Raw genomic sequence first — 22580 nt, forward strand, 5'->3', positions numbered from 1 at the left:
CTGGTGAACAAACTACAAGAATTCTTCATCTTTGACATTATATATTTTTATCTCTATTTCCTTTTTATAGTTTCCATTTTTGTGCCCCAGTTCCCCATATGTTCATACATGTTTTCTACTTTTTCCACTAGACCTTTCATATATTAGCCATACTTATGTAGAAGTTCCTTTCTGATAGATCTTTATTGCTAAGATCTAGTTCTGTTGATTGTTTTCACTTGATAAGCTCTCTCCCCATTTTTATTATCTTTTTATATTGTTATAATTTGTCACTGAATGTGGAACATTACATGCGAAGCCAGTAGAGACTGAAATCAATAGTGTTTATGCCTGGAAGGGGGCTTGCCTCTTCTGTCAGGCTATTATTGGACCATAGGGAGGGGGGGTTAGGGTATAAGGGGTTGAGTTAATCTAGCCAGTAGTTGACCTGGTTTGAGCTTAGCTATTGAGGTCCTTACCCAACACCTCGTGCACCTCGTGCACCTCGTGCTTAGTGTGGTAGGGAATGGGTTGCTGGAGGGTTTTTCTCAATACTCTACCATTGGCTTTCAGCAGTACCTGCATATTTGCACCACTCCGTGGGGTTTCTCTCCACAGTCTTGCCTTCTCCTTGGCAACAGACTGCTTGCTGCTTGTTGCTAGGCTGTGTTGGAAGGCAGGTTGTGGTCCTTGATTCTCCTGGAATCAGCCTCAGTCTCAGGCAAGTCCTGTGCCTCTGGGCCTGGAGAATAGGACATTTTCAGCATTACTCCCCTCCTCCCGTCACCTCCCCAGTGGTGACCAAACTCTGTCTTGTGTCTTTGGTGGGCCTTGGGAAGGAGAGAAGTACCTGTTTCTCTCCCAGTGGTAGTCTACCTCTGCTTCAGTTGGTGCAGGTTCTTGGACCCAAGAGGTTTTCATGATCACTCTACCCCACCCCAACCACAGAGCAGACAGTTTTTGCTTCTATCCTTACCCCCGAAGTAATAGATATCTTCTGGGTTCCTGAGAGTGAGAAGAGTGAGAAGGTTCCTGCCCTCCCCCAGATGCAGACAGATTTGTTCCTACGCCTCCCCTGGGGACAGGAGGGTCTGCTTTCCCTCCCCCAGTGGCTTAAGACTTTTTGGCTTTAATAAAAGAAAGGTCACAAGATATGGGTGATTTGTGCCTGTCACCTACATCAGGCAGTCACCTCCTGTAAACCTATACCACCAAGGGGAGGGGCTCTCTCTGGTCTCCTGTCTCCCCCACCCCACATTTTCTTTTGAGCAACCAGTTACACTGTGTAGAAGACCTTGGAAATGAACATAAACTTTCCTTGTGTCTGTCACTCTGAATGAACATAAATACATAGAAATACAGACATAAATCTGCCTACCTACCTACCTATTTGGGAGAGAGGAAAAGATATTTATTTTAAGGAATTGGTTCATGCAATTATGGAAGCTGGCAAGTCCAAAATCTGAGTAGAGCAGCAGGCTGGAGACCCAGGGACGATTGCAGCTGCAGTCTAAAGGCAATCTGCTGGCAGAATTCCCTCTTCCCCAGAGAATTTGAGTCTTTTTCCCTTCAAGTCTTCAACTGATTGATAAGGCCCACCATATGATGAAGGGTAATATGCTTTATTCAAGTCTACTGATTTAAATGTTAATCTCATCTATTAGGCTCCTGGGTTGGCATAGTCAAGAGTCTAACTCTTGGAGTGCCTGGGTGGCTCAGTGGGTTAAGCCTCTGTCTTTGGCTCAGGTCATAACCTCAGGGTCCTGGGATCAAGCCCCGCATTAGGCTTTCTACTTGGCAGGGAGCCTGCTTCCTCCTCTCTCTCTCTCTCTGCCTGCCTCTCTGCCTACTTGTGATATCTCTCTCTCTCTCTGTCAAATAAATAAATAAATCCTAAAAAAAAGAATTTAACTCTTGCTTTTGGTTCAGGTCATGATTTCAAGGTCATGAAATTGAGTCCCACACTGCTCAACACAGAGTCTACTTAAGATTCTCTCTCCCTCAGCCCCCATCCCCAAGCTCACAAGCACGCACGTGCTCTCTCTAAATAAATAAAATCTTTTTTTTTTTTTAATGTTAATCTCATCTAAAAAGTACCCATAGAAACATCTAGAAGAGTGCTTGACCAAATATCTGGGTACTGTGCCTAGCCAAGCTGACACATATAACTAACCATCACAGGCTCCCAGTTGTTCTAAACTGATCCACTAGTCCAAATTCAGCCTTTAGGAAATTGTGAAAATTTTAGCTTGATTTCTCATAGTCAAATCTATCACACACACCTTTTTGCCGGTGCTCTGCCAAATGAGAAACAGCTTGTGTGTCCCTTTTTCTCCTTAGTCGGGCTTGCCCCTTTTTGGCATTTGGTTATGTGGCTGCCTTGGGATCTCAGTTCATACATTCAAGAAAATGTATAGATTTTGTAGATTATTCACTTTTACGGATAGGAAAGAAATAACGGCCCTACAGGTTTCTACATCTTAAATAAAAGCAAAACTCTCACTAATGTTTGCTTGTCTTTTACCATGGGTATGATCTTGATTATTTAAAAACCATAAAGGATAGGAATGATAGCTTGGTTTTATATGTCATATGTTGGTGGCCTATGGATTTCACATGAAAACCTAGGTTTCTATATTATTCTGAAATTCAATTTTATTCTGAAAAATGGACATCTGAAATACTTGATCCACATTTACTGAACTTTTCATGGGCAGGGGGTCTCCAGCTGCCCAGCATGCCAAGTGACACAGGTACCTCATGGCTGACTCCTCCTTCCCACCGAGACAGAACATTCTGAGATTCAGGTTGGCTCCTCAGAGTCCTCTTGGAATGAGAGTTGCGGCTCTATATATATCCTAAGGTAGAAGCAGAATATGGCATGTGACAACTGAATGGCCTGATAGGATCACAGTGGGTGAAGAAAGTCTTAGATCTGCTGGGCAGGGACATTGTACACCCTTCCTACAAACAGCTGGGCATCCTAGGTGGCTCTCAGAGGTGGCTGCAGAACTCCACATGTGGGAATGCCAACCCCATTATGTAAGCAAAACCAGGATGCCAATATTTTGTTTCACCAAAAAGCAACGTCCCCAGTGGTGATCCCTGAGAAATCCTGGGAGGTGGGTATTAATTTCCTGGGAAGGACTGTAGGGATGGCTGGTGCCTCTGGGCCTAGGCCAAGCACTTCAATTCTGGCCTAAGCTGGACACAGGCAAGGGTCAGCCCTCCACTCAGAGGCTGGTGTGCTACTCCCTTGGGGCACATTCTACCACCAGACAGAGTGACACTAAATTGTTCCCAGGACTTCAGGGACTTTCTCCCAAGGTAGGGTCTGTCTGGGGATTTGTGGGTTCACTGCAGCAAGTACAGTTCCATTTCTTGGGGACAGGGACAGAGCCCCAGAACTGGACTGGATTGGGCAGAATTCCTTCCTTAAGAACCTAGAAGTCCTTTATTTAGGGAGCAAAACTAAATAAAGCCAAGGAAGGGAGCGGAGGCCTATTTCTGAGAAGCAATGTCATGAGACAGATCTGAGGGGAAGGTGCTGGGCTCCCATCAGCAAAGGCTGAGAGCTGAGGGTGAGGGGGGTTGGAGAGACAGTTGGATGGCATGAGGCCAGATTCAGGCTGAAGATGGGTCCAGAGGGTTTTAGGCTCAGAAGAGAATCCGACTGCAACACCTACGTGCCCACATGGTTTCCCAGGAAGGGAGGCTGGGGGGGAAGGGATAGACCAAGTACAGCAGACCTAAAACATGAACTACTCTCAAGCCAGCTCCACTTAACCTATCTGGGGCTCCCACAAACTCTGCGGAGACTGAAATCTTTTTGGAACACCTACAGGGTTAAAAAAGAAGACATCAAACAAATGGAAGTTCACAAGAGCACTTCTAACTTCATGAAAAATAAGATTAATCAGTGGAAGCAGGAACTTTTAAAGAAAAGAATCAGAACTTCTTCTCTTACAAACAAAGCTTGAACCTCTTAGCAATCACAACTCTGATTGCAAGGATCTCACTCAAGTGCCTGGAGGGTCTTTTACTGCCAAGAACGGGAGTGCTGGAGCACTTCACAGAGCAGAATTACGCAGAATTCAGCTCAGGTCTAAAACCACCCAGACAAAGACCACAGACCATTTTCAGGCTGAAATCAGAATCAGGCTTTTTTGTGTCTTAGAAGGAGAAGGCTTTTTACTAAAGTACAAAATTAAATTCACAGTCACTGAAGGATATCTGCAAAATACACAGAAGTGTAAAGAATTTTAAAAATCCACATCCCATCATCCAGAGACGGCTTACATTTAAATTTTTCTTTTCAATGTTTTCTGTGGATACCTTTATGTTTCTCCACGCAAATCAGGATTATTTTAAGTAAAAAATTATTTCCAGCACTTCTCTTTTATATCATTCTCCATAGCCTTAATTATTCCTTGAAACTTACTTTTTAATGGTTCCATAATTTCACTTTTTGTGGATATGCCCTCACTTATTTTAATCATTTTTAAACTGATGATTATTTAAGTTGTTACAACTTTTCATCATTTTAAAAAGATCGCGGTAAACATCTGTGGGTGTAATCATTGCATATCTCTCTGATTATTTCCTTAGAAGACATTCTGAGAATATTAATATTTGAGGGCTTCTTGACACCTACTCTAAAATTACTTTTTAAAATGGTTATACTTCTTTACAATCACACTAACAATGTATGCGCATGCTTGTTTCATGCACTAGCCAATACTGAGCATTATCATTTTAAAAAGAGAGAAGAACACAAACTTTAGTCCATTTGTTAGTTGAAAAATGAGATCTAGCTGCACGGTATTATATTTCTTTCATTATTAGTTGGAAGTTTCTTCATATGTTTATTAAATGTTTTTCTTCTATGAATTATCTTTTTATGACAGTTATCTATTTTTCATATTAGCAGTACGCACCTTGCTTTAATTATGAGGCAGTTTTGCTACATACCCATAAGGAATCTTGAAGGGAAATTCATCATGTTAAAAGCCTTTTGATTTATAGCTTTAAGCTTTCTAAGGATTCCACCGAGGGAAATAAGAAGTTCTTCTACAGCAGAGCCTCTCAAGGTGTGGCCCTTGGACTCCATGCATCACAATCAAAAAGTAGGAGTGGGAAACATGTATTTAAAACCCTAAACCCTCACCCTAGACACACAGAATCAGCATCTCTGATAACTGGACCCCCAAACCCACATTTCGGTAATCTCTCTGCATGCTTACAGGCAGCCCAAATTTGACAACCAACATGAGTACTGAGACGAACCTGATATTCCCATACCCTCTGGGGAAAAAAGGGAAACGACCATATAGAGAAGTGAAGAATGGAAGTCGAGCTTCTTACTCCAGAAGGATTTGGGGTCTTACACTTTCTGTTCTTTTGATTTATTGACCTCCATTGTTCTTTAACTTGATTCATGCATTATCACTCATCTACTTGGTCCCGACGTTGGAAAAATTATAGCCATCCTTGATGCCTTCCAATTCTTTGCACTCCTTACTTCTTTGCACACATATAACTGTTCCTTTAAACTACACATGCTTTGAAAAATATTTTTCTCTTTTTACTACCTTTTAGTTTAGTATCCTATTCTCACTCTCTCCTCTCCTGTTTATTCTACCCATCATCTCCATCATCACCCCACCTCCACACCACACCAGTAAGTATTCCTTCTAAGTAGCAAGGTGTCCAAAAGCCTCTGAATAGTAAGATATCCTCCCCACCGCCCCTCTTCCTATTTTTTGCAGCCTCTAAACTCTACCTCATTCTAGTGGAGGGATGAAAAACTAGTAATTTTAGAGGGATTAAAGGATTGGAGGACATGAGGGAAATTCGGACAATGAACATGCAAGAGACAGCTGTGGCCAGTTTAGACTCCTGGAGGTCAAGCAACACCATTTAAGGTGTGGCCCTCTGGGTGGGAGGCTGAAGTGTCTGAAAGGACAAGGGCATGTGAGGCTACGTTGTTGAATGGGTCACCGGCACAGACCCTGCTATTACTCACAAGCAGAGAGCTAGGGAATATGAACAGTTCAGAGTAACCTTTCTCCATTCCTGGAAAAACAACTTAGAGCAAAGGACAAAGGGTTACTGTGTTGTTCTCCCATGTCAAAGTAAATAATTTTGTTGGATTTGGTGGGACATTTTGGAGCCAAAGTCAAACTGTGTGTGTGATAGTCTTGTAAAGGTGCTAGGACTTAATTTTCAGATCTGGAATAAGAACAGGTGGCAGCTGATGGCAGGAGTCACAATGGTTTCCATGACAACGGGACTGGTTCTTAGTCATCCTCCCATCCTCCACAAAACCAACTGCAGCTTTTCTCATAAGGTGCTTATTAAATATCTGTTAAATGAATGGTGAATCACAGAATGGTGTGTGCGCTTTGCAATTAAGGCTGCCGTTCCCTAGCTAGCTAAAAAGCTTTTAAAGCTACAATAATTACTGTATTTACCCATGATATTTTGCATAATTTGCATATTAACTTAACCCGAAAATAATAAACTAGAGATTCCCATTCTTGCTGAACCACTCTGTCTCAGATCTTTTCCCTATTGTAGAAGTAGCCCAGATGTTTGCTTAAGATGGCCTCAGGAGGGGAGGGTGCCCTGTGTCACATATGTGCCTGCACACTACCTAGAAATACTTGTTTCCCCCTTGAAGTCCCCCTTCACCGCCTTCTGCTCTCCCGCCCTTCCCACTCCCTGGGCTCTGCGCATCCGCTTACGCGCAGGCGCTAACCTACCCCTCCCCCCGCATCCCTCTTCCCGCGCTCAGACAGCAGCCGGCGGGGACCCGCGCAAAGCACAAAAGGCTTCCGCAGCTGGCGTCCCCCGTTGCCTGTGGCAACCATTGAGCGGCGCTTCGCTCTCCCTTGACCCCGCAATGGCAGAGTAAACAGGGCCTCCATTGGCTGGCCGGAGAAAGAAGGCCAATCGGAGTAGAGGTTGTAAGGAGGCGGCCGAGAGAGGTTGTTGGGGGGTGGGTAGGAAGCTAGGGTTAGAGGCTACCGGTGAGGCTAGAATCCCAGCGTGGTCGTTTGGAGCAGATATGTCTGTCCGGAGGCACATTGGGAATCCTGAGGTGAGGGCCAGGTCCGGATCGGAGAGCCGGAGGGGGCGGGCGCACCGGAAAAGGCTCCACGTGGCCGGGGAAGAGCAGCTAGCGACTTCCGCTGGCCGGAAGGCGGGAAGCGGCCGGCGTGAGGAGGGGTCTGGAGAGCGCAGGGAGGCGGGGCGGGCCCGGGGGACTCGGAGCTGAGGCCCGGATCCGGTGCTGAGCGCCGGCGGTTGTCGCCCAGAGCCGCGAAGTGCGCGAGGACACAGCCCCTTCCCTCAAAGGGCTTCCAGTCTAGGCGCGGCAGTTGCATAAAATAAAGAACACCTGAATGAACGCCCGGAACACGGAAGGAGCAAAATCAGGAGCAGCCATCATTTCTGATTATGGGGATGCAGAAGAGTAGGAATAAGCAGATCAAGCCATTTGGAAAGGACACAGAATTTGACCTTCGTTTACCCTCTAACCGATAGGACCTTGAACTTGGTTCCGCCTCTAGTGCCCCGCGGTATTTGTGGCCCCTTAGTTTCAACAAATGTTGACTGGACTCTTACATGGCAGCAGGCGCTAGAAGCACAGAGTAAGACAAGGCATTCGCCCGTTAGTAAGTTCAGTCTAGGGAGGGAGACTTGGAAACCATTTGAATACAGCGTGGTTGGGGAACAGGATGCGAGAGCACAGAGACGAGTGAGGGAAGGAAGCGTCGGTCCTGGCCATGGTCTGAAATGGCGAGGTGACTGGGAGTGGACAGTTAGTTCCCTGTAGAGAAGCTGGAGTCAAGTCTGGAAGGGTCTTCCGGGCCTTTATACCGAACAGGAGTTGCAAATTATTTCATTTCATGGTGGTTGGCTGTGAGCTATGCGGAGAAAGTTGTGAGGCTCTGCAGGACAATACCAGGATCGAATATAATCTCTATCATGAAGGTGGGGGAGATAGATGGGGAGAGTGGCCGTTTGCCCCATATTTATCTTGCCTGCTGGACTGAATTTGAGAAGCTTTTGAGGATCTTTCAGTAACTGAATGATGTGGTCAGATTTGCATTTTAGGCAGACGACTGTTAGCCACATCGTGGAGTTGAGGAGGCCAGGACGGGGGTAGGCAGATGGGTTAGGTGGTATTTACCATATAGATCTAAAGGAACGTCATGGAACATGGGACAGAAATGAGAAATATTTAGGTAGTTAAATCATTAAGACTTCATGATTAGCTTTGAGAAATGAAAGTGGAATGGATGACTTAGTTTCCCAGCTTGGGCTACTCAGCAGTGCCCATGCCATTGATGAGATCAGGAATGTGGGAGAGAGAGGAGTGTAGGGGACCAGAGCTGGGATGCTCTGTGTGGTCATACATTTGTGTCCTAGAGGAAGATGTCCAACTTCCTTGTTTTAGTGGAGCACATTTTCCAGTAATTTCTTGGAAAAAAGTGCATGAGAAATAACCATTTTTTATTTCTTTCTAAAATGCTAAGCATGTCTGAAAAAGTTATTCTGCCTTCACATTTATTTGCTTGCAAGTTTGGTGGAGTATAGAATTTTTAGTTGGAAACCATCAGCATTTTGAAAACATTGCATTATAGTTTTCTAGTATCCACTGTGGCTGTGGAGAAGTCCAGAGCCATGCTGTACCTTTGTACTTGGCTTAATTTTTCCTTTTTGGAAGCTTGTAGAATTTTCTCTATGTTAACAGTGTTGTGTTTCACAAAGATACTCCTTGCTGTGGGTCTCTTCACTCGTTTTGGTAGGCACCAGAATTCATGTCTTTATATGCTATGAAATTCTGCTGAATTATTTTGAATTATTTTGTTGTTGACTTCACCCTCCTATTTTCTCCATTCTCTCTCATTTATTTATTTATTTATTTGACAGAGAGAAAGAGGTCACAAGTAGGCAAAGAAGCAGGCAGAGAGAAAGGCGGAAGCAGGCTCCCCGCCGAGCAGAGAGCCCCATGTGGGGCTCAATCCCAGAACTCTGAGATCAGCAGAGGCCTAACCCATTGAGCCACCCAGGCCCCTCTCCATTCTCTCTCTCTTTTTTTTTAAAGATTTTATTTATTTGACAGAGAGAGATCACAAGTAGGCAGAGAGAGAGGAAGGGAAGCAGGCTTTCTGCTGAGCAGAGAGCCCGATGCGGGACTCGTTTCCAGGACCCTGAGATCATGACCTGAGCCGAAGGCAGCAGCTTAACCCACTGAGCCACCCAGGCGCCCGCATTCTCTCTTTCTTAAATTAATTATTTTCATGTCGCTTCTATAAGACTGGTTCTCTAATTTTCTTAAATTTTATTTCCTGTTTTCCACATCTTTTTTTTTTTTTAAAGATTTTATTTATTTATTTGACAGAGAGAGATCACAAGTAGGCAGAGAGGCAGGCAGAGAGAGAGAGAGGAGGAAACAGGCCCCCTGCTGAGCAGAGAGCCTGATGCGGGACTCGATCCCAGGATCCTGAGATCATGACCTGAGCCGAAGGCAGCGGCTTAACGCACTGAGCTACCCAGGCGCCCCTGTTTTCCACATCTTTATCTTCGTCTTTTTGCTCTCTTTGGGAGATTTGTTTATTTAACTTTATCTTCTAATCCTATTTAATTTCTGCTGTTGTGTTCTTAATTCTTAAGACCTGTTTTGGGCTCTGATGTCCTTTTACAAAAATTTTATTTTGAAATAACGATAGATTCATAGGACGTTGCAAAAATAGTATAGTCCCATGTACCTTCACCCAGTTTCCCCATTGATTATATTTTATGTAAGTATAATACAATATCAAAGCAAAGCCATAAATTTGTACAATTTGACATTTGTACAATGTGTATATTATTCTAGGCTATTTTTTCACATGTGTAGGCTTAATATAATCAAGGTTTCACATGTTTAGATTTATAATCAAAATACAGAACTATTCCGTCACCACAAATAGCTCCCTCATAGTGTCCCTTCCTAGTCATTTCCATTTCCTCTACCTCACCATCCTAGCCCCTGGCAACCACTAATGTGTTCTCCATTTCTGTAATTTTGTCATTAGGAATGTTACATAAATGGAATCACATGATATGTGACCTTTTGAGATTGGCTTTTTTCACTCAGAATAATGTCCTTGAGACACACCCAAATTGTGACCTATAGCAGTAGTTCATTCCTTTTGTTGCTGATTAGTATTCTGTGGTGTGTATTTATAACAGTTTGTTTAACCATTCAACTATTATAGGATATTTTGGCTGTTTTCAGTTTGGGGCTATTCTGAATAAAGATATGAACTTTTGGCAGCTGTTTGTGTGGATGTTAATTTTCATTTCTCTGGGATAGATGCCTAGGAGTATAGTTTCTAGGTTGTATGTGAGCTTACATTTAGTTTTTTAGAAACTACCAAACTATTTTCCAGAGTGAACTGTACCATTTTACATTCTCATCACCGGTGAATGAGAGATGAGTTTCTGTACATTCTTGACAACATCTGGTATTGTCAGTATTTTTTATTTTAGTTTAGTTTTTTGTGGTTTTTTTTGTGTGTGTTTTTTTGTTTGTTTGCTTGTCTTTAGGGAGGGAGAGAGGAGGAGGGAAGGAGGGACTGAGGTTGAGGGAGAGAGAATCTCAAGCGGGCTCCGCACCAAGCACAGAACCCAGTGTGGGACTTGATCTGATAACCCTGAGATCATAACCTAAGCCAGAATCAAGAGTTGGACTGAGTCACCCAGATGCCCCTATTTTAGTTGTGTGTGTGTGTGTGTGTGTGTTTTTTTTTAAGATTTATTTATTTATTTATTTGACAGAGAGAGAGAGAGAGAGAGCATAAGCAAGGGAGCAGCTAGCAGAGAGAGAGGAGAAGCAGGCCCCCAAGGATTAGGGAACCTGACACTGGTCTCTATCCCAGGACCCCAGGATCATGGCCGGAGCTAAAGGCAGTTCCTTAACCAACTAAGCCACACAGGCGCCCCATAGTTGTTTTAATGGGTATACTGTGACATCTCATAATGGTCTGAACTTGTATTTCCCCAATGGATACTGAGGTTGAATGTCTTAAATTTTTTCATGTGCTTATTTGCCATTCATATATCTTCTTTAGCAGAATATCTCTTTGTATCTTTTTCCTAATTTCTAATTGGATTTTTTTTAACCGTTGTTTTGGTCTGTGACTATATAAATATAAATTATTGCCAAAGCAGTGATCATTATGGTTATATTTGCTTTCTTATTATTTTTTGTTTTTCTTGGAGTTCCTATCTACCTTTATTTTTATTCTGTATTATTCCTAAATTTTTATAAATAATGTAGGAAAAATTTCCTACATCACAATGTATCATTTGTTTCCAGTTATCTTTTCCAAAATGTTCTCTGTGCATTTGTGTGTGTGTATGTAGAGAGTTTTATTTTACAGTTTTCTTTTACCTAAGTGTTAACAACATCATATATATGGCTTTTTGACTTACTCTTTGCACTTAACAATAAGTCTTGGAAATCTTTCCACGTCAGACAAATAAAGGTCAACTTAATTTTTTTTAACGATTTTATTTATTTGTTTGACAGAGACACCAAGAGAGGGGACACAAGCTGGGGAGTGAGAGAGGGAGAAGCAAGCTCCCCACTGGGCAAGGAGCCTGACATGGGGCTCAATCCCAGAACCCTGGAATCGTGACCTGAGGCAAAGGCAGATGCTTCAGGACTGAGCTGCCCAGGGGGCTCTCCCCGCAACTTAATTATTTTCTTGTAACTCTTACATAAGTACTTGGTGTTGTTTTAGAGCAAAAGTTTTTGTTTTTTTTTTTTTAATTTGTGTTACTTGTTAAATTTTAATGTTTTTACTAACAGCATTATGAGATATAATGCACCCATTTAAAATATACAATTCAGTAGTTTTAATATATTCACAGAGTTGTGCAGTCATCACTGATCAGAATTTTCATTACACCAAACAAATTCTATAACCTTTAGCTATCCTCAGTTTTCCCATTGTCTCCCCCATCCAGTCTTGACTATTACTAATCTAATTTGTCTGTCTATTTGCCTTTTGTCTACATTTCATATAGATGGAGTCATGCAAAATGTAGTCTTGTGTGACTGGCTTCTTTAACTTAGCACCATGTTTTAAGGTTCATCCAGGTTATATCATTGTATTAGTACTTCATTCCTTTCTACTACTGAATGATATTCCTTAACATAGACATACCTATTTTATTGACCTGTTCTTTCTGATGGACATTTGGATTGTTTCTGCTTTGGAGCTATTATGAATGATGCTACTGTGAATATTCATGGACAAGTTTTTGTGTGTGTATGTGTTTTCATTTCTCTGGTGATAGTTTTGGAAATATTTTTCCCCCTGCATAGTTAATTTCTTTCCTCTTGCTATTTTTCTTTTCATTTTGTTAGAGATTAATATTAGTTATCTCGGGCTGCCCTAACAAAATTCCACAGACTAGGTTGCTTAAACAACAGAAATTTTATTTCTGGCAGTTTTGTGGGAGTGCTGGGAAGTTGAAGATCCCGGTGCTGGCCAGTTTAGTTTCTAGTGAGAGGTCTCTCTTGCCTTGCGGATGGCTGCCTTCTCATTGTGTGTTCCTAGATTTCTTTCTGTGTGTACTTGTACAGAGGGGGAAGCTTTTCCGTGTCTCTTCCTACTGCGCTTGTGCCCCACCCTTATGATCTTACTTAACCTTAATTACCTCCTCAAGGCCCTGTCTCCAAATACAGTTACACTGGAGATTAGGGCTTCAACATGACTCAAAAATATAAATTAATAATTTAGGATTAAAAGAAGCCTTAGAACATTGCTATGAAGTGAAGTGAATTGCTGTGAATTTTGGGGGTCCACAATTCACTTCACTTCATGGAAACTTAAACAGGTGATTGGAATCTGTATATTTGAGAGGAGCTTTCTTTCTTTTTATTTTTCTTTTTCTTTCTTTTTTTTTTTTTAAGATTTTATTTATTTATTTGACAGAGAGAGATCACAAGTAGATGGAGAGAGAGGCAGGCAGAGAGAGAGAGAGAGAGAGGGAAGCAGGCTCCCCACTGAGCAGAGAGCCCTATGCGGGACTTGATCCCAGGACCCTGAGATCATGACCTGAGCCGAAGGCAGTGGTTTAACCCACTGAGCCACCCAGGCATCCCTCTTTTTCTTTTTTTTTTTAAAGATTTTATTTATTTACTTGATACACAGAGAAGTCACAAGTAGGCAGAGAAAGAGGGGGGAAGCAGGCTCTCCGCTGAGCAGAGAGCCTGATGTGGGGACTTGATCCCAGGACCCTGAGATCATGACCTGAGCCAGAGGCAGAGGCTTAACCCACTGAGCCATCCAGGCGCCCTGAGAGGAACTTTCTGACGGTGAGCCTAATTACAGGAAGATCTCACTGGGCCATGGTTTGGGCAACTATCCTCCCAAATCTGTACCTTCAGCTCTTTCCTCTTAGGCTGGTGATTGTCCTCAGAGAATTCCTTCAGTCTCCTGAGAGTAAAAGCCTATCTGAATTCCTGGAGGAATTAGGGCTAGGAGCTAAATCTCAACATTAGTATGCATCATTCACTTAATACCCCTATTTTCAGTAATGATATCTCTGCCTTTCTCTGTCTATAGACCTCCCAGTCCAGAAATCCTTCTCAGGGAATAAATCTATAGAGAGCTACCATGGTGGGGGGGGGCAGTCACCCAGTAGCACGCAGGGAACAGGAATTTGGAGATCAAGTTGCTTCTCAATCAGCCTTCAAACGATCTTCCTTTTTTGAGCCACTCCTTCTGCTCCCCATTTCTGGAGGTGCTTGAGGCTGTCAATTCCTAAGACTTTTAAGAATTGTTCTTGGCTTTCCCTTTGACTTTCTTGAATCAGTCAAGTCATTTTCACTGTTGATCCGCTTTCTAGAATTCAAAAATCTATTGCTGTCACTTCTCCCACTCTCTGGTTTTTTGAGCTTTATGTCCTTAAAATAGAAGACAAAATTGAGGTTTTGGAAGGAAGTGAAATTAAATGCATGTGTTCAGTATGCTGTCTTCACCCAGTAGTTCATGATCTGTAATTATTTTATTTGTAATCTATAATTATTTATTTGTTTATTTCTGGCATACTTACATACTTAGGGTCCTTGTATGCATTTTCCCACTGCCTGGCATGCAGTAAACATCTGTTGAATGAGTAAATGAATATATGCCTGAGCTGGGAGAAGAAGTCAGGCCATGGTTCCCTATTTGGATATCAAGCATATAAATGGAATTAAACCTAAGTGTTTGGCTCTCAGAGAACCTATAGATTGAGAAGATGGAATCCTGGGGATCACAGTGTTTAAGCAGCTGACAGAAATGATCCTTGTGTCATTGGAGAATCGGGAGAGCGATATCCCTGAAGCCACGGGAGTGGAAATTGAAGAAGGTGGGGCTATATACCAGTGTCAAATGGTACCGAAAGGTCGAGTGAGTTAAATAATGGAAAGTCAGCATTATATTCAGCAATTAAGGGCTCTCTGATGCTGGCTAGCTACCAGAGGAACCATAGTAGAATGTTGGGGACAGTAGCCATGTTGCAATGGATTGAGGAATACCCAGAAGGCATTCCAGTTATGTATTGGAATATGTATTCTGCTTATATATTGACTTATCATGAATCACCCCATGTTTAGTGACTTAAACTAATAGTCATTTTATTATGATCTCTATGGTTCTGAGGGTTGACCTGGCTCAGCTAGATGCTTCTTATTTGGGATCTCATATGGTTTTGCAGGCAGACAGAAGCTAGGGCTAGACTTTTCTTGAAGGCTTCTTCATGGCTGTTGTTACAGTCTGTTGGCAAGGACCTCAGTTGGGGCTGTCAACCATACCACCTACAAATGGCCTTTTCTATGTGGCTTGGCCTTCCTGACAACATTGTAGTTGAGTTCCAAGAACAAGTATCCCAGGAGAACCAGGTAGAAAGGTATTGTCTTTTATGATCTCACCTCAGAAGTCATAAGGCAGCACTTTAATCATAGTCACAAGCCCATCCAGATTCAAGCGTGGATGTGGAGGGTGCGGGGGGAAATAAGGGGACATTGGCCCACCCCACCATGGGAGGAGTTTCAACATCACAGTATAAGTGAGATGGGAAATTCTGTTGCAAACGTCTTGAAAAACACAATCAGCCATACGGAGTAGTTGCTAACAAAATGGGGTTGCTACATGTGCATACAGGGTCAATCAAGATTGGTGTTTGAGATCAGTAGAATTGGACCAGATTAAAACTGCCATTAAAAAAAATGCTGTCTTTTCAAAGACCTGTATTAAATGTAAGATTGCCATAAATGAGACTCTTTTCAAGATTGAATTCATTTCCTTCATTTTAGGGACCCCCTGTCTATTCAAAGGAGATAAGTAGGGAAATTCTGAGCAATAATGGTATTTTTTAAAGTCCTTTAAACATAAATCTTATTATATATGTTGCAGTTGAAATACAACCAACCTTGTGAGTTTCATTTTGAGAGAGGTGGGAAGTCAGAAAAGCTCATTCATGTTTGAACAATTTGAGATTCAAACAATCTCACTCATTTTTTAGTGTTTTGCTTTCAGAAAAATCCCATTGTTGACTTATCATTCTTCTCCCCTCTCTAACATCTATGCATTCATAGAGCCCAGTCTTTCTTTGCATGTATTAGTAATTGGCCAAAATACTCTTGCAATGATGTGGCTCATAGCTCAGTATTTTTGGTACCTTCCATTGTCCTCAGGACCTCCTCCAGACCCTCAGTCTACATTCAGGCTTTTCTACTTCGAGTCTGCATGTCCACGTCCCACCATAAGCACAGGATTTCATATACCCATGGTTCTTAACCCTTTTTGGGTTATAAACCTTTTTGAAAATGTAGTGAAAATCTCAGACCCCTTCACCAGATGAATGCACATTCACAAAATTTTCATAGTGTAATAGGACTCATGGGCCATCTAAAACCCACTGGTGGATCTGGTATCCAGAGCCCCTGGAACAAGTGGAAGTGGGCAAGCTCTAGAGACAGACTACCCAGTTTCATTCCAGGTTCCACCCTTCTCACCAGCTGACTAACCTCGGGAAGTCACTCCATCTCTGTGTCCCATTTCCCAATATGTAGAATGAAGATAATACTAAAATCTACATCAGGAGTGGTTGTGAGGATTAAATGAGATAATGTAGGTAAAATGCTTAGTCAAGTTCCTGATGACATGGTTAAGTCTCAGCAAATGTTAGCAGGGATTATCTCCATTGTTGTTGTTGTACCTTCTCTAGCAAATCGAACAATGTGGGGTTCTTTCAACATGCTTTTAAAGTGGCTTTACTGCTCTAATTTTCTCCACTTGGAATACTTTTTCCATCCTTCCCCCTTGGCTTTATCCATAGAAGTTCAACCCTTAAAACCCAGTTCCAGTACCATTTCTTCCACAAAGTCTCGCACCCCCAACCCCCCCAACCCCACCCCCACCCCCGTATGTGGGTTCCTAGGGCATCCCGCTGTGCTGTTCAAGGCTCAGAGCCAATGCATCCATTAGGCAGTCCTTACTGCTCACACTGGTGGGAGGCCCTGCAGCAGGTACAGAGATCCAAGAGGTCAAGCCATGTCCCAAGTGCAGGAAGTGAGGAGTGTAATTCGTACAAAGTGCTGTGACCATCCGGGCAGGGAAGAGACTTCCATCTGGCTGGGACCTTCAAAGGAGTCTGCTTGGAAGATACATCTATGCTGGGTCTTGAAAGACAAGTAGAAGTGATGGATGGCATGGGTAGACAAAAAAGACATTATCTTTGGACCCTTTCTAGGGATCTAAACCCTCAAAGGATCTTCGACATTTTTCATTGCTCACTGATAATACCACAGACATGAACTTTCTTAGCCTCCTCCATCCCCCCGACAAACTTCATCATGATTACCTATCTGATATCTTTATGTTAAATACATATCCAAAGCAGAACCTTCCACCTGGGCTCTGGGCCTCATCCTTTCCCGCTCCCTCCTGTCCATTTCCAACCCCTCCTATCTAGCCTCTAAACATCCTTAAATCTCTCCTTTCTTCCAAAACAAAACAAAGCAACAACAAAAACTAATTCCTTAGCAACTCTCAAGGAAAAAAAAAAAGGCCATCTGGCTACTATCGTCTTTCCTCCCTCCCCGTCTCATACAACCTGCTGTTTTTGCTTCTGCTTCTGTCAGTTTGCTATAACCTCAACCACCAGGGTCGTCAACAATGTCCTGTTTGTTCAATCCAAATTTGCTTTGTTATTCTCATATTTGACCTGCATTCTTGCTGGCTTGTTCATGTTTGACCTCTTGTTCTCGGACTTGACAGCATTGATCACTCTTGATCACTCCCTTCTTCCTGAAACTCTTCTTTAGTTTTCGTGACCCACTTTCTTCTGGCCTCTCATGAGTCTCATGCATGGTGCTTTTTTCTACCTGACCTTAAGTGCTGGGGTTTTTCTTCTCCGTCTTACACAATCTCTGAGGGTGATTTTGTCTATTCGTATGGCTTACTCTGCTTCCTATATGCCAACAACCCCCAAGTCCTTTTCTGCAACCCCAGATTTCCCTCCTGATCTCAGACCCAAACAGCCAGCCCACCACTTCCATTTTGGATGACCTACAGACATCGCACACTTAACATGCCTCAATAGGAAAAACATGTTTTTTTCAATATATGCTTCCCCCTTAAGTCCCTTTTCTGGGGAATGATAATCACTGTCATCCCCTGTTACACCAGTCAGTTTTCAATCATAGGATTTTACGTCTTTAAAAGATTTCTTGAAACTGTCTCTTCTTTGTCATCTCTACTGTCACTCCCTTAGCACCGCAGACGTTTCTTAGAACGACCACCCCTTAACTTATCTTTGTGCCTCTATCCTTGATGGCGGCGATCCCATTAGTTCTCCAGAATGCTGCCAGTGTGAGATTTCTAGAATGGAAGGATGATCCCATCACTTCTCCTTAAACTGTCTTCAATGACTCCCCAATCATCTGTACTGGGGATTCTCAACTTTGGCACCAGTAGCATTTGGGGCCAGCTCCTTCTTTGTCGTAGGGGACTTCCCTGTCATTGTGGGATGTTTGGCAGCCTCCCCGTTCTCTACTCAGTGGATACCAGTAGCACCTCCACCACCACCCCCAGTTCTGACAACCTAGAATATCTGCAGACATTGACAATTGTCCCCAGGAGCAGGGGGAGCAAAATTGCCATTTAAGAACTAGTCAACTACAGGAAAAAAAAAATCTGGGTTTCTTAGCGTGGATACAAGGCCCTTGAGAAACTGCCCTCCCTGCCTCTTCAGTCTCATCTGACCCCATGCTGCCCCCTGTGCCCTGGGTCTACCCAGAAACCCTGCTGCTTCCACCCACTACTCCTTTAGCTTGACTGATTTTCTTGGCCATCAGATTTCGGCCCAGAAGTCACCGCTCAGGACATGGTTCTTGCGGGAACTGATTCCGCAAGCTCCTGTCCCCTGCTTCCCTCTCCTTTTCATCATGCAAAGTGGGGTTTCTCTTTGTTGGTTTATCTTCCTTCCCAGCACCACTGAGAACTGGATGGCTGTGGTCCTCAGTGCAGGAGCTCACTCCTCCAGTTAATGTTGCCTGAATGGTTAGTGCTCAATAAGGCTTTGTTGAATGAATGAATAGTCCTTGAAACAGCTTCTTTCCTCAGCTCTTTCACTTTCTACCATTCCATCATGTTTATGTAATTTAAAGAAGCCAGTTGGTCAGTAGGTCAAGAAATAGTCACCCCCCACAAAGCAAGAATTTTAAGGAAAAAAGTATGGCAGTTCCATAAAAGCTATGGCAGTCTGCTTAGAGTGAAGCACAGTTGTACGTTGTAGTTGGCACTAGAAAGTCAGGAACAAGAAGTGGTCCAAAATGGGAAAATGGAAAAGAGACACTGCATTTTTCTACTGCAGCATATGGATTTCTCATTAGTCTCTGTAAGGGAAAACCGGGGGCGGGAAGGGCCCAGCGACTGCAGCTGTCCACACTCTCTCCCCCATCATTCTGCTGCCACCACACCTGGTCCCAGGAGACACCCTCACTTCTTAGCTATGTTGGCTTAGGTATGGACAAATCCCCTTGGTTCAGCACAGACTAGCCTGGAGTTTTTCAAAAGACACTTTGCTAGGAAACTAGTGGAAAACAAAACTAAACAAAAGTAAAAACAGGAAATAGCATATAGAAATTATGAAAGTACAGAGTAACAAACAAAAATAAAATTAAAGAAAATCCCTTAGCCTAAGATAATGGAATTCTACTATTAGCTTTTCTTGACTCAGTTTACCAGATATGTGATTTTCCTGGCTTTTTAGTTTGCATTTTTGGGTTTTTTTGGTTTGTTTTGCTATGATATTGTTTTCCTCTGGGGAGATCTTATTCTAAAGTTCCCCTTTTCAGTCTTTAGATATTTCCCTTCTCTCACTTAAGAATCTTCTGTTTTCATCTAGGAAAGAGTTGGAATCGATGTCAGAGTCAGTTTCTCTTAAAGACAGCAGTTTGCTGGTCAGAGGGAGACTGAAGTTTTCCAGTCTTTCTCTAGGGATAAAATAGCTCAGGGGTTACACGCATGCACGCGCACACACACACACACACACACACACATCTGAGGCCCAGTGCTAAGTGTTCACTTGCCTGGAGTGAAATGGAAAACACAGACAATGTCATGAGTTTTTTAATAACACTTAAAGACCAATCTTTTTATTCTGGGATTTTTTTTTCTTTCTTACATTTTAGGTATTAAAACATCAGATGGTGGTTATGAGTTTTGTGCTTTCTTTTTAATGTCCTTTCTTGGCAAAATTAAATGTTGATTTTTCTCTGTAGGTGCCCCCAGTTTTAAAAAAATTCTTCCTGGTCTCTGAAATCTAAAACACTGGCCAGCAGGACATGCTGTAGCTAACTACGTTTTTAAGAGCAGATGATTCGGGTTTTAAAGTTTGGTGTTCTCCACCCGGTTTTTTCTTCTTCTTTCTTTCAGCTGGTAGAGCAAGTGACTCTTAATCTCGGGGTCATGAGTTCAAGCCCCACATTGGGTATAGAGATTACTTAAAAAAATAAATAAATAGGGGCACCTGGGTGGCTCAGTCATTAAGCGTCTGCTTTCGGCTCAGGTCATGATCCCGAGGCTGGGATCGAACCCCACATCGGGCTCCCTGATCGGCAAGAAGCCTGCTTCTCCCTCTCCCACTCCCCCTGCTTGTGTTCCCTCTCTCACTATCTCTCTGTCTAAGTAATTAATTACAGTAATTAAAAATAATAATAATAAAGTTTGGTATTCTCTTCCAAGGAACCAGGGGATTACTATAAGATACTATAAGATTTTATTTATTTATTTGCCAGAGAGAGAGAAAGGGAGAGTTCAGCCGGCAGAGGGAGAAGCAGGCTCCCTGCTCAGTGGGGGGCTTGATCCCAGGACCCTGGGATCATAATCTGAGCCAAAGGCAGTTAGTTACTTAACCAACTGAGCCACCCAGGCGCCTCTATACTCTGCATTCTAGATACTCATTTGTTGACTGCCTATCAGCAAATGTGTCCGCTGTGTACTAGGTTCTGGATGAATACAGATTTGAGGAAATCTAGAGAAGCAGCTCAGGTTGTAAACAGGGATACAGGGTACTCTGGGAGCTACGGAGAAGAAATGCCTGATTCCACCTTGGGTAAGTTTGTGGTCAAACTTACAGTGGAAGTAAGTTTCTACCTAAGGGCAAGTCAAGGAAAGGCATTCTAGGCAGACATTTGTTAAGCCTGGAGACTAAAGTGAGTGCCGCAAGTTAGGGGAGCTCTCGGGCAACATCAATAAGGGAACACGTGCAAGAGGGGCGGAAGATGAAGCCAGAAGTGTATTGGCCAGTTTCAGTTTCCTATTCCACAGCTGCCTGTGACTGAGCGAATGATGTTCTTTCTTGTAGGCCAGGAAACGGCCCAAGCAAGAAAGCTGTATCTTGAAGTGTCAATTCACCAGCCTTCCCTCACTTTGATGGCTTTCACCAATACCCCTGGAACTTAATATGCATAAATGTCTTGTGCTTGGACTTTGAGTTCACTCCCAGAGTACAGGACAATAGCCATTTTTGGATGACCACAAACTTACCCTGGGCCGTGAGGAGCCTCAGCTGCCCCGAGAGTGGACACCATTGTAGTGACATCTGTGGAGCCTCAGACTCCAGGCAAGCAGGGAGGACTGCCAAACCAGGTCCTGGCCTGGCAGCATCTGGGCACAGTGCTCAGGTCTGGGTCCAAGTGCTACTTTTCAGGGAAGAGATGGATAAAATCTGGAGGGTGTCCAGGGGCAATGGCCTAGAAATCATCATACAAAGAGTAAAACTAAAAAGAAGGGGGAGAGAGCTGCCTTTAGTTATTTTCACAGATTTCTTGAGGCAGGGGTGGAGGGGGGGTGTCTTATTCTGGGTTGTGACAGTGGATTGGATGGAACTTAGAGGGAGACTAATTTGGCTCAATGTCAAATCATCTTTAAGAGTTTTTCTTCACTCCCACCCCAAATTACTCGTGCTATGAGATTATTTGGACCAAAAAAAAAAAAAAAAAGAAAGAAATATTTTGATAGAAACAAAATAACCATCTCCACCTATGGAAATGTTGTCATGAAGAGTTCTTGACTGAAGGGACAGTTGGACCTCTAGAGCTCCTTTCTTCTTTAAATTTGATGAAATTTTATCATCCGTTCTATTTTTTAAATATATGATTCTCAGTTAATTGTGAATTTTCTTAATTTTTAGTATCTGACCAAAAGAATACCACAGAATCCACGGTATCAGCATATCAAGTCAAGACTGGATACTGGTGAGTAAATATTAGAAAATTAAAACTTAAAAAAAAAAAATCCAATAACAAATTACTGTCAAGAAGCAGGCTGTTATTCCTGCTGTCAGTCAAAGCTCAAGGTTTCTCACATTCCAGTCCCATGGCCTTCCAGGTTCACGCTCTGTCTTTGAAAGCTTTTTTTTTTCCTTCAGATTATCAGTAAAAATTTCTATTTACATAACTTAGCTTCTTATAAATTGCAAAACTGATAAAAAACCTTGTTCAATAAATTACAAGGCTGAGGCTAAATAAATACCCCTAAATAAATAAATAAATAAACAAACAAACCTCTCTTTTGAAACACTTCAAGTATATTCCTTTAAACTTGGAATAATAGATAGTATCTGTATACACTTGTTCAATTCAGTACTTGCCAAGTACCAAATACATGCAAAGTTATGGACATAGAAAGATGAGTGTAGATTGTGAATTTTGTGGTCAAAGAGCTTAACCACTCCCCGGGTCCCTAGTGGATTTGTAGGCTTTTGAGATTTTGATTTATTTGTTTCGTTTTTCAACCATTCAAAGTCCTTTGTGGCAAATCCATTCTATTGGGAAGGTTTTGCTAGTGGATTGGGGCACCACATGCCTTTGGCAATGCTGAATTTGCCACGGGTAACCTGAGGACAACCAAGAAGATATAGACAAGATATTGACTTGGTTTGAATCTCCTTCATTTTGTCTTTCCCTTCCTCCAGTCTCCTTCGAAATTACTGTCTTCCATTATGCAAGCTTGCTCATGTAAAATGAACTTCAATTGAAT

General features: G+C 42.6%; 1 protein-coding gene and 1 long non-coding RNA gene across 2 annotated transcripts in view; one reads left to right on the plus strand and one right to left on the minus strand.

Moving 5' to 3' along the window:
- Nucleotides 1-591: 591 nt before the first annotated feature.
- LOC132015707 (uncharacterized) lies at nt 592-7084 on the minus strand. The gene is made up of 3 exons (XR_009403750.1): nt 7009-7084; nt 2737-2837; nt 592-721 (listed from the first exon to the last, which is right to left on the minus strand). It is a non-coding gene; the product is annotated as an uncharacterized LOC132015707 (long non-coding RNA).
- Nucleotides 6964-22580, plus strand: part of CEP41 (centrosomal protein 41) — a 48011-nt gene continuing 32394 nt past the window's right edge. The window contains exons 1-2 of the mRNA XM_059396402.1: nt 6964-7081; nt 21733-21796. Coding sequence (XP_059252385.1) covers nt 7049-7081; nt 21733-21796 — 97 coding nt within the window. The 5' untranslated portion in view covers nt 6964-7048. The remainder of the gene's footprint in view (nt 7082-21732; nt 21797-22580) is intronic.

Source organism: Mustela nigripes, chromosome 4 (genome assembly GCF_022355385.1).
Source record: "Mustela nigripes isolate SB6536 chromosome 4, MUSNIG.SB6536, whole genome shotgun sequence".
Taxonomy (NCBI): Eukaryota; Metazoa; Chordata; class Mammalia; order Carnivora; family Mustelidae; genus Mustela; species Mustela nigripes.